Here is a 15,418-nt window from a genome sequence, read left to right on the forward strand (position 1 = left end):
TCACTCAAGTTTCTGCCTGGTTGCCAAAAAGAATGCTGGGCACATGCACTCTGGCAGTTTGTCTGATGCTTTGCTGAGTGAAGGCTTGACATGGTGGCAGACCTGCCTATGGTTGTGCTTGGCTGAGGTTCAACTTGGTTGTTAGGTGGAGTTTAAGTGGATCTCTTTAAACATTTGCATCAATAGTACTTTTTTCAAATTTGAAGAAGATAATTTTGCATAGAAAAGATTAGCAATTGGCTCTCTCTGTGTTGTTAGCTGACCTATTCATAGTGTGGTTTGAAAAAAATGGCCCTCCAGCACTCTTACCTGATATTTGTTACCTACTTGAACAACATTCATCCTTGAATTAAATTCACTGTTAAATTAGAAACAAGTCTTTACTATTTTTTGATACACTAGTTAGGTTTCCGAACAAAACACATTCAACTTCTTAGTGTATAGAAATCCAACACACAACTTCTTCACCATCCATTGCAAAAAAAAAAGAGCATAATCCATTCTTTGTACAATGGAGCTTAGAAAATTCCATCAACATAGATAAAAGAAACCAGTACTTACAGAAGTTACAGTATCTTATTTCAGTCCTTCCAGAAAATGGCTACAACAGAACATCAAAAAATTTTTATTTCAACCTCCAAAACAATCAAAAGAACAAACAAACCAAGACTATAAATCAGCAGTGATTCTCCTATATAATATACAATAAGTCATAGATAAAATAGAAGATTATTTCGCTAACAAAACTTGAATGTTATTAGAGATGTTTGTGTTATTTTTATTATTCTTATTATTTTTTTAGTTTATTCCTGTTATTTCCTGATGAAGTGAAACAAGCATTTCATGGAACTAGTCAACATAACAGATAGTTTCTATTTGGCATTTCTGTTTGTGGTTTAATATAGGGTAAAATATTTCTGTAATGTAGTAAATTTTATTTAAAAAAAAAAAAATCTATCGACTGACCGAATATGCTCCTCCTCCTTTCACATATTAGGGTGACCCGTTATGCTATCATTAGACATGACCTATTACAATTCGAAGCAGCGACTGCTTCTAGGATAAGGTGGTTAGCCCTGTGCATCATATATGCACCTAAGGAGATGGATGATCACAACGTGGATGACGATTTCTAATTTTATCTGCACAGAAGAGGTTATTCTACATTTTAGATTTCCCTGAAACCTATGATGAAAAATACGATCATTCTTACAAAATTGCTGTGAGAAGGTATGCAGGATTACATAGCAAGTATAAATAAGTGTCCATGAAAAAGGATGTGTATATTTTGGATTTAAATAAAATAGGATAGAGTAGACTAGAGCCTCCGTAGCTCATTCAGTATAGATGAAGCCCTGTGGTCGAAAAGACCTGGGTTCGATTCCTGTCAGTGATGTGAGGAGTCTTTATCTGGTCTCTTTCGATTAAAGGTGAATTAGCTGGCCTTGTATGGAGGTGGGGGGGGGGATCACTTGGAAACCCGAGTTTTTTGCCCCTAGAACAGGCAAATTGGCCCCATGAACACACTTCTACAGACATAGGACACCTCTAGGAATAAGGAGTAACCAGCCCATTCCATAGGATTTCTGTTCTGGATACCTACACGGTAAAATGTGTAGGTTTACGTGTGAGCGTAAATTAGGGTAGGGTAGAATAGCAGACTAGAGAAAGTATAACCAACTCTCATGTCAATAGAAAGATATTGGTGAAGCACCATCATTGACAAGTTAAATATATGGTATTGCATTATATGCAACACCCCAAATGAAATTGTTTGAAAGATGCTTATATAGCAAAAATATAGAAATATCAAATTTGATTACATTGTTTTGATAATCTCAATGTAATTGAGAATAATTGTGCTTGGAAGAGAGAGAGAGAGCTCTTAGATATTGTATTAAGAGATAATCATTGATGTGGAGAAATTTCAGTTAATTATTGAACGGTTTGAATGGTATCTAAAAACGGAGGATTAGCATTGATAGGACATTATTTCAGGAGGTGAAATTATTAGCGTTTATGCACAAAAATGTTATTTATAACTCTCTTATCTTTGATTTTGTAGAGATTATTTTAGCCTACATGTATCTCTGTGTGTGTGTATGTATGTATGTATGTATACTCTTACCTCTGCATTTCTAGGTTTTGAAATTTTGGGTCTGAGTTTATGAAACCTACTTTGTATCTGTAAGTTTTACTTGAGAAATTATATTTTTGTTTTTTTTTCCTTCATCCAAGCATGAGCAAACAAAAGTTTGCATGTGAAGTATCCTCCAAAATATAGGTTACTTGTGTATCGAGGCAATTGACTTAACACCAGTTTGCCACACACAATGCAGAGCACATTCCTTGGCATATAGGAGGGGTTGCTTCATAGACCAGTTTAAATTTATTGAGGTCTCATCATTTGGGAGATAGACCTGTGGAAATACTAAGAACTAAATCAGTGCAGGTCTTAATTTCCATATATAAGTAGCAAAATGTTGTATCACCGTTTTAAATACTGCTGATGAGAGATAGTTGTATAGTTGTCTCTCATACAGGATATTTTTATAATATAGTGATATACCATTTTGCTACTTGTATGTGGAAATTGACTTCTGCATTGATATGGGGTTGCTGATGTAATCCCAGTTGTCAAACCAATCAGGAAAGTGGCCATTCCCAGAATGTATTTCAGAATACACATTCAAAAGATATAGTGTGCATTATGTGTGAGGCAAATTATACTATACTATACTGAGGCAAATTGATGTGAAGTTCCTCTATATATACAAATAGCCTAGTTATGAAGATACTTCATGTGCAATGTTTTTTTTTTTTTTTTTTGCTCTTGTTTAGATAAGAAGTTAAAATTAAGAACTTTTTTTTTTTTGTCAAGAAATTATGATCAAGCAAAAAAAAAAAAAAAAAAAAAGCTATATTTTAATCTGTTTTCAGGTTGTGGTAACTTCTGATGGACAATGTGTGATGTATGGTATCACTTGCAATGAAAAACATTCTGGTAGCGTTCCTTGCATTTATGAAGGTTTGCCTAAAGCACTTGAAGAAAATCGTACACTCCTCCTGAAAAAAATATGTCCTAATTTATTTGAAGGTAATGATATAATAAGAGTGCAAATATATTTGTAACACCTTTTTAATTTTTTTATAGTAACTGAACTTCACATTTTAACCTCCCAACCTGCCAGGACATCTATAGACGTCCAGCTAAATCTGGATACGATACATGCTATCTATTGAAGGAACATGGATAAGAAGTGCAATCCGGCTGGCATGTCCATTAAAAGGTGTGATAATCCCTCACTCTGAAGAGAACATTTAATCAGATTATCTCACGCTCATAGCTGGTTCTCAGTTGCTTATAACAAGAAATGCGGTTCCTCGTTCTATGCTGGATAACTGAATCTTAGTTATATTGGATAAACTAAAATATAGAAATTATTTTTATTTTCTCTTTTTATTGTACAAAGCAATTTTAATGCCTGGACACAATAAAGATCCTTACATAGTTTCTGCACTTAAATATTGCCTTACCTTGAAAAACCAATTTAATTTTTTTTTATTTTTTGCTAATTTTTTTTAATTGTGTACTTTACAAAACATTTTCATTCTTTGAGAACAAAACATGTTCTCGAAGAAATTAATTCACGATAATTATTTGAAATATTATTTAAAAAAAACGGCTGACGATGTTCGAGATTATGTTATATTTTTGTTCAAAATCATGTTTTGAAGAATACTAAACGGATTTCTTGAAGGACATGCTTGAGCGACTTTGCTTTATAGAGAATAACATGAAATTCTTTAATCATATCGCTAATTTTTTTTTCTTTATATTGTAATCTACTGTTCTTTGCACTTTCACCTTCTTGGTTTCCCCGTATAATTTGTGATTACAAAATGAAATTAATGGTTATGATTTAAATTGATATGGATATATTTAATATGTAAAGAGCCAATAGGATTCATTTCGGTGATGTAAACATTATTTAAATTAAGGGGATATTAATTCCCACATTGTTTTAAAACCAAATAAGAAACTCAAAGATTGGAATCAAAGTTTCTTATTCGGTTTTAAAACAATGTGGAATTAATATCCCCTTAATTGAAATAATGTTTACATCGCCGAAATGAAGCCTATTGGCTTTTTACATTTTAAATAATTTATGGCTGCACCTTTTTTGACAACTCGTATAGCAGAATATATAAGTTCTTTTCGCTATACCCGTAGTATTATATTATACTTTGGTCTAACTACTCACTGATGAGATCTCAATAAAAATCGAAACCGGTCTGGGTAGTGACCTCCCATCATAGTGTATAGCATCATACATCTCCTAAGAGATGGGTTTTACATAATGGAAAATACTAAGAATAGCGATCAGAACTTCCCCCACCTTTGCCACGAGTTGCCCAAGTTTGTACTATGTGCTTTAGCTTACGCTCGTTGTCGCCGATATGTTTATAGTTACTATATTCGGCATGAAACTCCTTGATTCCAATCTTTGAGTTTCTTATTCGGTTTTAAAACAATGTGGGAATTAATATCCCCTTAATTTAAAAAAAAAAAGTATATATTTTCTGCTAGTTCAGATATTTTCCATTTTTATAATATATATATATATTGTGATTGTTCATTTTTACTCAGTAGAAAATATTATTGATTAGTTTAAATGACTGATACCGAGAGATAAAGAGGTGACATGGTTTATTTAAAAAGATACTACTAGTTTACTAGTTACATTGAATGGATCAACTTCTTCAGGTATCACAATCAAAGAAATATACAAAAAAAACAGAGACTTAAAAATTGCATTAACAGTACTAGTACAAAAGGCAGTAGTACATTTTGAAAACAGTAATGCGAGCTTGAGTTCCAAATAAAAGTTGACTACGTGCTGTTGCGAGTCCACCAGTATTGAACAGAAGCAAAGTGTACGTCAGAGAGATTGTATAAACTTAGGCTGTTATTGATATGGGAAGAATCTAATGTAATTTCTCTAAGTTCGACAATCTTTCTTTCAAGTTCATCATAGCACACATGGATATTAGAAGTTTGTGTCCAGTCCACAATGTGTTGGCAGCCTTCATCTGAGTTAACGGAAAAAAGAACGTGGCTAGAGAGAGCGCTGGCTCTAGTCCTGTTGTAGGAAATATCTCTATGGTGTTCTTCCATATGTAAAAGGATGGATTTAGCAGTTTGGCCGTAGTATGGCTTTCCACAATCACATAAAATATTGTAGACTCCTGGAAACTGAGTGAGAAGATGTTTCTCTTTAGGTTTACTAAGTATGGAGCGAAGTTTTGGAAGCGTAGAGAAGCAAGTTCTGAAGTTAAATTTCTTGAGAATTTTAGCTAGTTTTGGTGAAAGAGAGCTGATGTAAGGCAAATAAATAAAGGCTCTGGGGGAAGAGAGATCTTCAGAAGTAGTTGAGTGACAGAGAGAAAGAAATTTATCAATCTTATTAGGAGAGAAACCATTATTAATAAAAGTCTTTTTAAGAAAAAGGAGTTCATTTTCAATTTCTGTTGATTTTGTAAGTAAAGATTTGGCCCGGTGTGCTAAGGTGAAAATAATACCAAATTTTTGCGGAGGATAGTGATGGGAAGAAGCATGAAGGTATCTGTCTGTATGAGTAGGTTTTCTAAAAATTGAGATTTTAATACTTTCAGAACATCTGGTAACCTTCAGATCTAGAAAGGGGAGTTAGTTATCGGATTCCAGTTCGAAGGTAAAAGAGATTTTTTTCATGAAACTTGTTTAGTTGGTCCAAAAATAAATTGAGGTTGTTGACACCATCTTCCCAGATGAGGAATATATCGTCTATATGACAATACCAAAATTTTGGTTTAAGGGGGAAGGAGTTAATAGCTTTTTCTTCAAAATCGTTAAGAAATATATCTGCGAGAATCAGAGAGAGTGGACTGCACATGGCCAGACCTGAGTTTTGTAAGTAGATCTTATTGTCATATTTGAAGTATCCTGCCTTCATACAATGGGAGAGTAAAGCAAAGAGTTTTTTGGATAATTTCTTCTTAAGAAGATTGAGGACTTCTTGAGCAGGCACATTTATGAAGAGAGAGACAATATCGAACCTTAAACCAAAATTTTGGTATCGTTATATAGACTATATATTTCTCATCTGGGAAGATGGTGTCAACAACCTCAGATACCTTCATGCTTCTTCCCATCACTACCCTCTGCAAAAATTTGGTATTATTTTCACCTTAGCACACTGGGCCAAATCTTTACTTACAAAATCAACAGAAATTGAAAATTAACTCCTTTTTCTTAAAAAGACTTTTATTAATAATGGTTTCTCTCCTAATGAGATTGATAAATTTCTTTCTCTCCGTCACTCAACTGCTTCTGAAGATCTCTCTTCCCCCAGAGCCTTTATTTCTTTGCCTTACATCAGCTCTCTTTCACCAAAACTAGCTAAAATTCTCAAGGAATTTAACTTCAGAACTTGCTTCTCTGCGCTTCGAAAACTTCGCTCCATACTTAGTAAACCTAAAGAGAAACATTTTCCCATTCAGTTTCCAGGGGGTCTACAAGATTTTATGTGATTGTGGAAAGCCATACTACGGCCAAACTGCTAAATCCATCCTTTTACATATGGAAGAACTGTAGAGGTATTTCCTACAATGTCTTTCCTTTTAGGACTAGAGCCAGCACTCTCTCTAGTCACGTTCTTTTTTCTGTTAACTCAGATGAAAGCCCCAACACATTGTGGACTGGACACAAACTTCTAATATTCATGTGTGCTATGATGAATTTGAAAGAAAGATTGTCGAATCTAGAGAAATTACATAAGATTCATCCCATATCTATAGCAGCATGAGTTTCAATCTCTCTGACGCACACATTGCCTCTGTTCAATACTGGTGGACTCGCGACAGCACGTAGTCAACTTTTATTTGGAACTCAAGCTCACATTACTGTTTTCAAAATGTACTATTGTCTTTTGTACTAGTACTGTTAATGCAATTTTTAAGTCTGTTATTTTTTGTATATTTCTTTGATTGTGATACCTGAAGAAGTTGATCCATTTAACGTAACTAGTAAACTAGTATCTTTTTAAATAAACCATGTCACCTCTTTATCTCTCGGTATCAGTCATTTAAACTAATTAATAATATATATATATATATATATATATATATATATATATATTTAAATTACAAAGTTTTGTATTAAAAATTTCCGCTACAGAAGTTCGATGAATCAACAATATTATTGTCATATTTCTTTTTCTTGTGTGGGAGAAAAATGGTAAAATATCACTCTTATAGTTATAATGGCAAAAATAGTAAGAAAAAAAATCATTTTTGTACTTTCTTTTCAAAACACAAAGAAAGAACATTGTAAATTCACCCAATGAAAAAAGAAAATATTCCATATTTTTCTTGTGTTATCTGATTTTTTTTTCTTGTAGTACAAAGAGAAATCACTGCTCATAAGATGGTAGAATACAAGAAGGAAAAAATCTGTAGATTGATTACATTATAACTAATAGAGAAATCATGTCAGAAAAAATTATTTATGTAAAAGTTCTAACAACGGCAGATATAATGACATTTTCTTATATGTCTCTAAATCTTTGCTACTATTTACACTAAAATGAATGGACATGTTTCCCCAAGTGATTTACGTTTGTAACAGTTGTCTTGCAAACGATTTATAAAATAAATTTGGAAATATCTGCAGATTGAATAAGTCTATAACCCCCCCCCCCTCACACCCCCCCCCAAAAAAAAAGATTATGCATATTCTCCTTTTCTTTTAAAATAAGTCAAATCCTCTTTTTCAAGATAATGGCATGAAAAAATTTATAATTTTTCGATAATAAAAATGAAACTGATCATTATAAATTAAGAACTTATTTTAGCATAAATACTGTATCAGCCTGTAAAAGAAATGTCTGTATTTTTTTTCTATGTTGGGATGTCTACTAATCAACAATTTAAAACGAAACACGACATTCTTGATGTATCTCGTACTACAACTTGAGGCACTTTAGTGTCCCTTCTGACTCTTTTCTTTCTCAATAGCACTGAGAGTAATCTAAGCCTTTACCTTTTCCTCCAGCTAAGAGGATTACTATCAAGTATTTCTAAGAATTAGATTACTTCAGAAATGGCAACTAGCAGCAGAAGTAAAAATATTTAGATTATTTTAAGAAAAAGAAACAAAAATAATACTACTGGACTTTCTTTTGTGTGGTATGCATAGAAATGGTTTTACATGGTGAAAATATAGCATAGTATTTCTAAAATTTCAAATCCTTTCAGTAGACAGTAGAACAGCTGATTTTAGATTGCAAAGAAATGGTACAAAATTAGAAGCTTTAGGGTACAACAATATTATTGCCTTATTTCTTTTGTCAAAATGGTAAAATGAAGTAATAGATTTTGAATACTATCTGGAAACGTTTTCAAACCTGTAGAAAGAGTGGTTATGTAATCGAATTCCAGGAGAGGATAAAGGGGGGGGGGGGGCATAAGCATTAAAAAATCTTCAAAATGAGCATAAATTTTGAATCATTCTGTAAATTATATCCTTTGTGATATATTTTCAACATATCTACGGTGGTTATGCACTGGATATTATTGTAATGTGCATCCTACAAAAAAAAAAAAAAAAAAAGGACAAAGAATCCCTGGAATGACATCATTGGATATAAATTTTTGATACTAAAAAGACTCTCAATCCGAAACTGAGTTATGCAATGTAACATCATTTGTTGTTCATAAAACAAAACAAAAAGAAATTTGTTTCTAAAACTGAAATGTGACGATCCATATAACGGTATTTTAATAGGAAAGAAAGCAAAAGGTCATATTTATTACAATAAATATTATTTAAAAATAATAAATATGTGATGTATGTTCAATGCAAACATTTAAAAATTCGCGAAAAAAATTGGTTCTATATTTTGAGTAAAGTGCAAGAACAACAAGTGCAACTGTCCCATTGCACTTATTTGAAGAATAAAATACAGCAAATTTACTATTACTAAATAGATTCATTGCAAAGACTGATAGATGGTCATTTCAGGATTGATTATTTTCGCACATGTGAAATTCATTTCAATTTTTGGATAGAAACACGATAAATCATTTTTAGAGGCAAAAATGTCAAATATCTTAGGACAGTAAAGGAAATTCCAAGTGAAACAGTGTGTGTAAAGACAGGTGACACAAAAGTCAAGCACTAACAATTAATCCACTAATGGCTCTAAAATAGCCATAAAAGGATTAATGGTGGGGAAGCTATGGCATGATAAAAGGTAGAATGCCGATGAAGTTTTGATCCATGCAGGATACTATGGTGGTCTGGATATTTCATCCACCTCAGCCGGTAGGAAAGTTAATATAAAGCTGGTTGTTATTTTGAAATATTTTATGTTTGAGAGCCTTAATATAAAATTCTAAATGGTTCGTCGTAAGATGTTCAATAGAAATGAAAACTTTAATGCTCGTTTGAAGACTTGTTTCGTAGTTTACATTTGCTTTGCATTTTTTATCAGTGAAGCGGTGAACTGCATAGACATTTCTTATTAATAAAAAGACTCATCACGGGCACTTTCAACTAATGGGGGCGGATATAGATTGGAAAGAGGAGAAAGCATGCAAGACAAGGGAAAGAGAATTTTTAGAATTGTTAAGGGGTAACTATCTTAAGCAGTACATGTTGGAATTCATGGCACAGGAATGGATCTCTGTCTGTAAATAAGGTGGCCATTATTCCTCCACTTTGTGAGTGATGAGGCAGTTTTTATTTAGGAAGTGACAGTGCATGTGAGATTTCTTATGACAGTTTTATAATAAGATAGTAATAAGAAAATAATATTTATTTACTGATATTTCACTTTTATAGTCAACATCTTCAGAACCCAACCATTTTTGTCACAGTATGCAAACAGCATCAATTAGTTAATAGTGGTAATTTCCGCTAATAATAGATATTTCCATTGTTTCTTCATATTTTCATTGTTTTTGTCTTGTTTTGCTGATTTTCATACCAAATTTATTACAACAGAGTTATTCAATTTACTCAGAGTATCTTGTAGACTTGTACTAGATTTATTTAAAAATATAACATCACCTGCACAAAGTAAAGAGCTGAGATTAACATCTCAAATTTTAATGCTTTCCTTCATAATGTGATTCATATTGATAATGAATAACAAAGAGGATAATGTACATCCTTGTCTTACACCAGATTTAACATCAAACCATCTTCCTGTACTTCCTTCAGTTGTAACTGCTGACTTACAACTCAAATAAAGACTAAGTATTGCTTGATACAGTGTCCCATTGATACCATATAACTGTAGCATTTTGAATAGCTTTTCCCTTGGTGCCTTGTCATATGTCTTTTGTTGGTCTTTGAAACTTAAATACAGATCTTTTGTTATATTCCCATTATTTCTCAACTATTTGTTGTAAGTGAAAATCTGATCCTGACAGCTTCTATTTGGCCTGTATCCAGCTTGTTCTTATTCTATGGAAGCCTCTCTTCCATAATCCTTCTCAACTGTTTCTCAAGTATACTTACATAAATCTTACCAGGAACACTCAGTAGGAAAATACCTCTGTAATTTTTACATTCAATTTTATTTCCCTCTTTATATATGGGTATTATGTGAGCTCCACTCCAATCATCTGGAATTTGTCTGCTTCAAGTATGGATGCACGTTTCCTGTTGCATGACTGTTGAGTGTTTTTTACCACAGTGCTGTCACTGCTTGTTTCATTTAGCAATTTTTCGAAGTAATGACTCCTTACATCAAGGATATCTTTTTCTCCAGTTTTCATGTCACCTTTATCAGCTGTAATTCCTTTTACACCCCTCTTTTCTCCATTTCTGAACTTTTTCAACAGCATCCAGAATATTTTGCCACCTTCCTGATATTTATTTACTGTTTTCTATGTTCTTACCAAAGACGACTTTAGTAAGAACATAGAAAATTTGTCTCTGTATTCTCTAAGAGCACAGGCTGATGACTTCTTTGCTAGGAACTTTTGATATGCTTTTTTTTCACTGCCTCTTTAACTTCCTTTGTCCATCCATGGAGTTTTGATTTTTCTATCCTTGCAGACAACCTCACCACATGCCTCTGGATGAATCAATCAATATTTTCTTCAGGGTTTGCTATTGAATCTCCAATGTTTGGTTCCTGTTCTCAAACTCTTTCATTTTTTCTTGAATAATGTTTGTGTATTTGTCATCTGGATATTTAGCCAACAAAAAAGAATTTGTTGTTGAAATTCAAAGAGAGGTGATCGGCACGTGAGCTGTACAAAGCACAGCCCAGAATGGTAACCTAGTAATCTGTTATAAGAAAGGCAAAAGCAGAGTATGAAAGGAAGTTAACAGTACAGGCCAAGGATTCTTTTGGTATGTTGTAAGTAAAAGCCAGAATGATTTTAATGGATTCCGATGGTAGGGAAGTAACTGAATCAGGTAAAATGGTAGAATTACTAAGTAGCACTTTGCAAATGTATATCATCCAGGTGGAGATATTGCAGAAATAAGAGAAGCAAAGACATATGGAAACTGATCTAAATTAACTGGAGGTGAAGGCATATTATAGAACCTTGATATGAATACATGTATGGGATTTGATAGTATACCATCTTGAGTTTTACATGAAGGTGCTGCTAGGAAATTGTCAGTATCTTTGACTACATTGTTAAATCTGTCTGGGTTCTGGGTTATTCTCAAGGGGGGGAAAGAGGGGAAAATAGTTGTATCACATATAGGAGGATCCAATACTGATGTAGCAAATTACCAACTGATCAGCACATTAGAAGTTGTAGGTAAGGTGCTGGAGAAGTTGGTCAAGAGCAAAATACAGGAATGGATAGACAGAAAGGAAATATTATATGGGGAGCAACATGGCTTTGTGAAGGGTGCCTCAGTTAACTTGCTCATGTTTTATAATATAGTGACAGCTGAGTTGGATAAAGTTAATGAGTTTACATTGATACTGCAATCTGCAAAGTCCAGGATCAATTATATTGATATTGGAATTTTTGAAATTGGAATTCCAATTCAATTCCAATTGGAATTGGAATTCAAATTCCAATATCAATTATATTGATATTGGAATTTGACTGGAATCTGTGTGGAATTCTAATTAATAAATTGCAGCACTTGGGGAAGGATATAAAGTTGATAAAGTGAATAAGATGGTGTTTGATGGAGAGTTATCAGAGAGCAGTTTATTAAGGAGTAGAGTCCATATAGAAGGCCTGTGACTAGTGGTGTGCCACCTGGTTTTAGGCTGCTGTTATTTAATTTTTTATTCTTGTTGAGAGGCTTATACGCTGCTTAGACACAATAACTAATATTTAAGGAATTGACAGCGTATACTGGAAATATAGATTAAATAAACTTTAATATACACTTTCCGATATTTCGGCGAACGTCACGTTGCCATCTTCTTGGGAACTTACTAAAAAGACACGTGCACACAAGTACTAATACAACAAATGAGACTGAGGCTAGGATGCTAGCGTTTTCCTAAAGTCCTGATGGTACCCCTGGCGGGCTATATTGGTAGTTCTTGGCCTTTGGGCTGAAGTTCTTTTGATAAAAGTTTCCCAAATTTGGGGCAGTTTCATGCATCCAAATTTGTTGAGGTTTGGCATGTTCCTAAGGGCCGAGGCTGATTCCATGAATAGTCTTTCATACTTGAACTTGCTGCGGTGTATTACTGTGGCTTTCTTCCATCTTATTCTGTGGCGAGTATCCAGAGCATGGTCTGCAAGCCCAGAGTGGCTGTACTGGTGAAATCGGATGTAATCCTTGTGTTCTGAGATTCTGATATTTGCTGTCCTGCCTGTTTGGCCAAAGTAGGACAGTTTACAGCTGCAAGGGACCTGGTATACACCAGGTAGGTCTAGGGGAAGTGGTTGGTCTTTGGTGGAGCAGATAAGGGATGCCAGTTTTCTGTGTGGTCTGTAACAGGTGGTCAAGTCATGTTTTTTTAAGATTTTATTGATTTTTTCTGAGGTGCCTCTGATGTAGGGAATAGTGATGGATTTAGAGTAATCCTTTTTGTGAAGGGGAGGGGGTGGTGGGTTGTGGATAACTGGGTTAAGTATTTTTTGGATTTTTTGGAGGGGGTAGCCATTGGCTGAGAAAGTGTCACGGATGTGGTTTAGTTCAGTGGTTAGGGCTTGATCATTAGAACAGATTATTTTTGCCCTGTTGAATAATGTTTTAATAACTCCGTATTGTTGTGAGGGGGGGGTGGGATTGTTGGTGAATGTATCTGCCTGTATGGATGGGTTTTCTATAAACTGAGAAAACCAAGGTTCCATCAGGTTGGCGGGTGACTAGTGTGTCTAGGAAGGGGAGGTTGTTTTCCTCTTTTTCCAGGGTGAATTTGATTCTAGGGTGTTGGTTGTTCAAGTGTGTTAGGAAGGAGAGGAGTGAATCCGGGCCATGTGGCCAAATAGCGAAAACATCATCAACATAGCGAAGCCATATGGTAGGTTTTTGTGGGGCTGAGTTTAAGGCTTTCTCTTCAAACATCTCCATGAAAAAGTTGGCCAAGGGTGGGGAAAGTGGTGAACCCATGGCTGTCCCCTCTATCTGTTTGTAGAATTTTTCCTGCCAAACGAAATAGCCTGAGTTCATTGTAAACTGAAATATGGCTGAGATATCGGGAGGAAATTTAGCTTGGATTAGCTCTAAGGTTTCTTTGAGAGGGACATTCGTGAATAGGGAGGAGACATCAAAACTGACCATTATGTCATTGTGTTGGAGTGTAAGGTTTTCTATACTGGCTTTGAAGTGGGCTGAATTTTTTATGTGTGATGGTGTATTGCCAGTATAGTGTGAGAGCGCTTTGGCTAAATGCTTGGCTAGTTTGTAAGTGGGGGAATCAATGCCATCCACTATGGGACGTAATGGCACATTTTCTTTGTGTATTTTTGGGAGCCCATATATGCGGGGGGGGGGTCTAGAGTTATAGGGTTTTAGTCTGTTGGTAATCTCCACAGGCCAAGAAGTGACCTTCTTAAGGAGCCTATGGAGTTTTCTAATTTGTGAGCTGGTGGGATTGTAATCAATGGGGAGGTAAGTGGAGCGATCTAATAATAAAGCCTTGAGCTTACCTGTGTAGTCTTTAAGATTGAGTTCCACAGTGGCGTTCCCCTTATCCGCTTTGGTGATCACTATTTTTTTGTTTCTCTTCAATTCTTGTGGTGCCTTGTATTCACTAATGGATATGTTGGATTTTGGAGGTTTTGCTTTATTGAGAACACAGGCTACATCCAATCTAATGTCGTTGGCGATGTGGGTTGGAAGTTGGCGAATCCCGCGTTCAATTTGAATCATTAATTCCTCGGCTGGTAATTTCCTAGGAGCAATGGCGAAGTTGTGACCACGTGACAGAGCGTGGATTGCTTCTGGCTTTAAGGTAGCTGACGATAGGTTAACAACAGTGTTGGTTTGTAGTTTCGACGTCGAGTTCTTTGTTAATTTATCAAACTTGTTGATATGTCGGCTTCGTACTCGTTCAAATTCTTTTTTAGCTGCCGTACACGAGACGTCATGTAGGACCGACCAAAGCTCGTGATTCAGCGTATGTGAAAGCTCGTTTTCCAGCGTTGCTATAGCGCTGTTTATATCGGCTAGGGAACCGCGTGTAGCGGTAATTTGCTCCCGAAGTAATGCCTGGCTAGCGTGGTTGTAAATACGGAGAGCTTTCTGTGAGATGAAGCGGTGTTTGAATTTAACACAGTTCGGGATGACATGATACGACGCCACTGTGGTACTCAATCTTAAAGACTACACAGGTAAGCTCAAGGCTTTATTATTAGATCGCTCCACTTACCTCCCCATTGATTACAATCCCACCAGCTCACAAATTAGAAAACTCCATAGGCTCCTTAAGAAGATCACTTCTTGGCCTGTGGAGATTACCAACAGACTAAAACCCTATAACTCTAGACCTCCCCGCATATATGGGCTCCCAAAAATACACAAAGAAAATGTGCCATTACGTCCCATAGTGGATGGCATTGATTCCCCCACTTACAAACTAGCCAAGCATTTAGCCAAAGCGCTCTCACACTATACTGGCAATACACCATCACACATAAAAAACTCAGCCCACTTCAAAGCCAGTATAGAAAACCTTACACTCCAACACAATGACATAATGGTCAGTTTTGATGTCTCCTCCCTATTCACGAATGTCCCTCTCAAAGAAACCTTAGAGCTAATCCAAGCTAAATTTCCTCCCGATATCTCAGCCCTATTTCAGTTTACAATGAACTCAGGCTATTTCGTTTGGCAGGAAAAATTCTACAAACAGATAGAGGGGACAGCCATGGGTTCACCACTTTCCCCACCCTTGGCCAACTTTTTCATGGAGATGTTTGAAGAGAA

At 35.1% G+C, this 15,418-nt stretch overlaps 1 protein-coding gene across 2 annotated transcripts in view; it reads left to right on the plus strand.

The window, feature by feature from the left end:
* LOC150094659 (NPC intracellular cholesterol transporter 1-like) overlaps window positions 1–15,418 on the plus strand; it is a 495,369-nt gene that overhangs the window by 25,495 nt on the left and 454,456 nt on the right. For both annotated transcript variants that reach the window (XM_090411343.1, XM_090411344.1), the window contains exon 3: window positions 2,941–3,097. In XM_090411343.1, coding sequence (XP_090267469.1) covers window positions 2,941–3,097 — 157 coding nt within the window. The remainder of the gene's footprint in view (window positions 1–2,940; window positions 3,098–15,418) is intronic.

Source organism: Typopeltis vanoorti, chromosome 21 (assembly GCF_054136105.1).
Source record: "Typopeltis vanoorti isolate ZY-2024b chromosome 21, IOZ_Tvanoo_1.0, whole genome shotgun sequence".
Taxonomy (NCBI): Eukaryota; Metazoa; Arthropoda; class Arachnida; order Uropygi; family Thelyphonidae; genus Typopeltis; species Typopeltis vanoorti.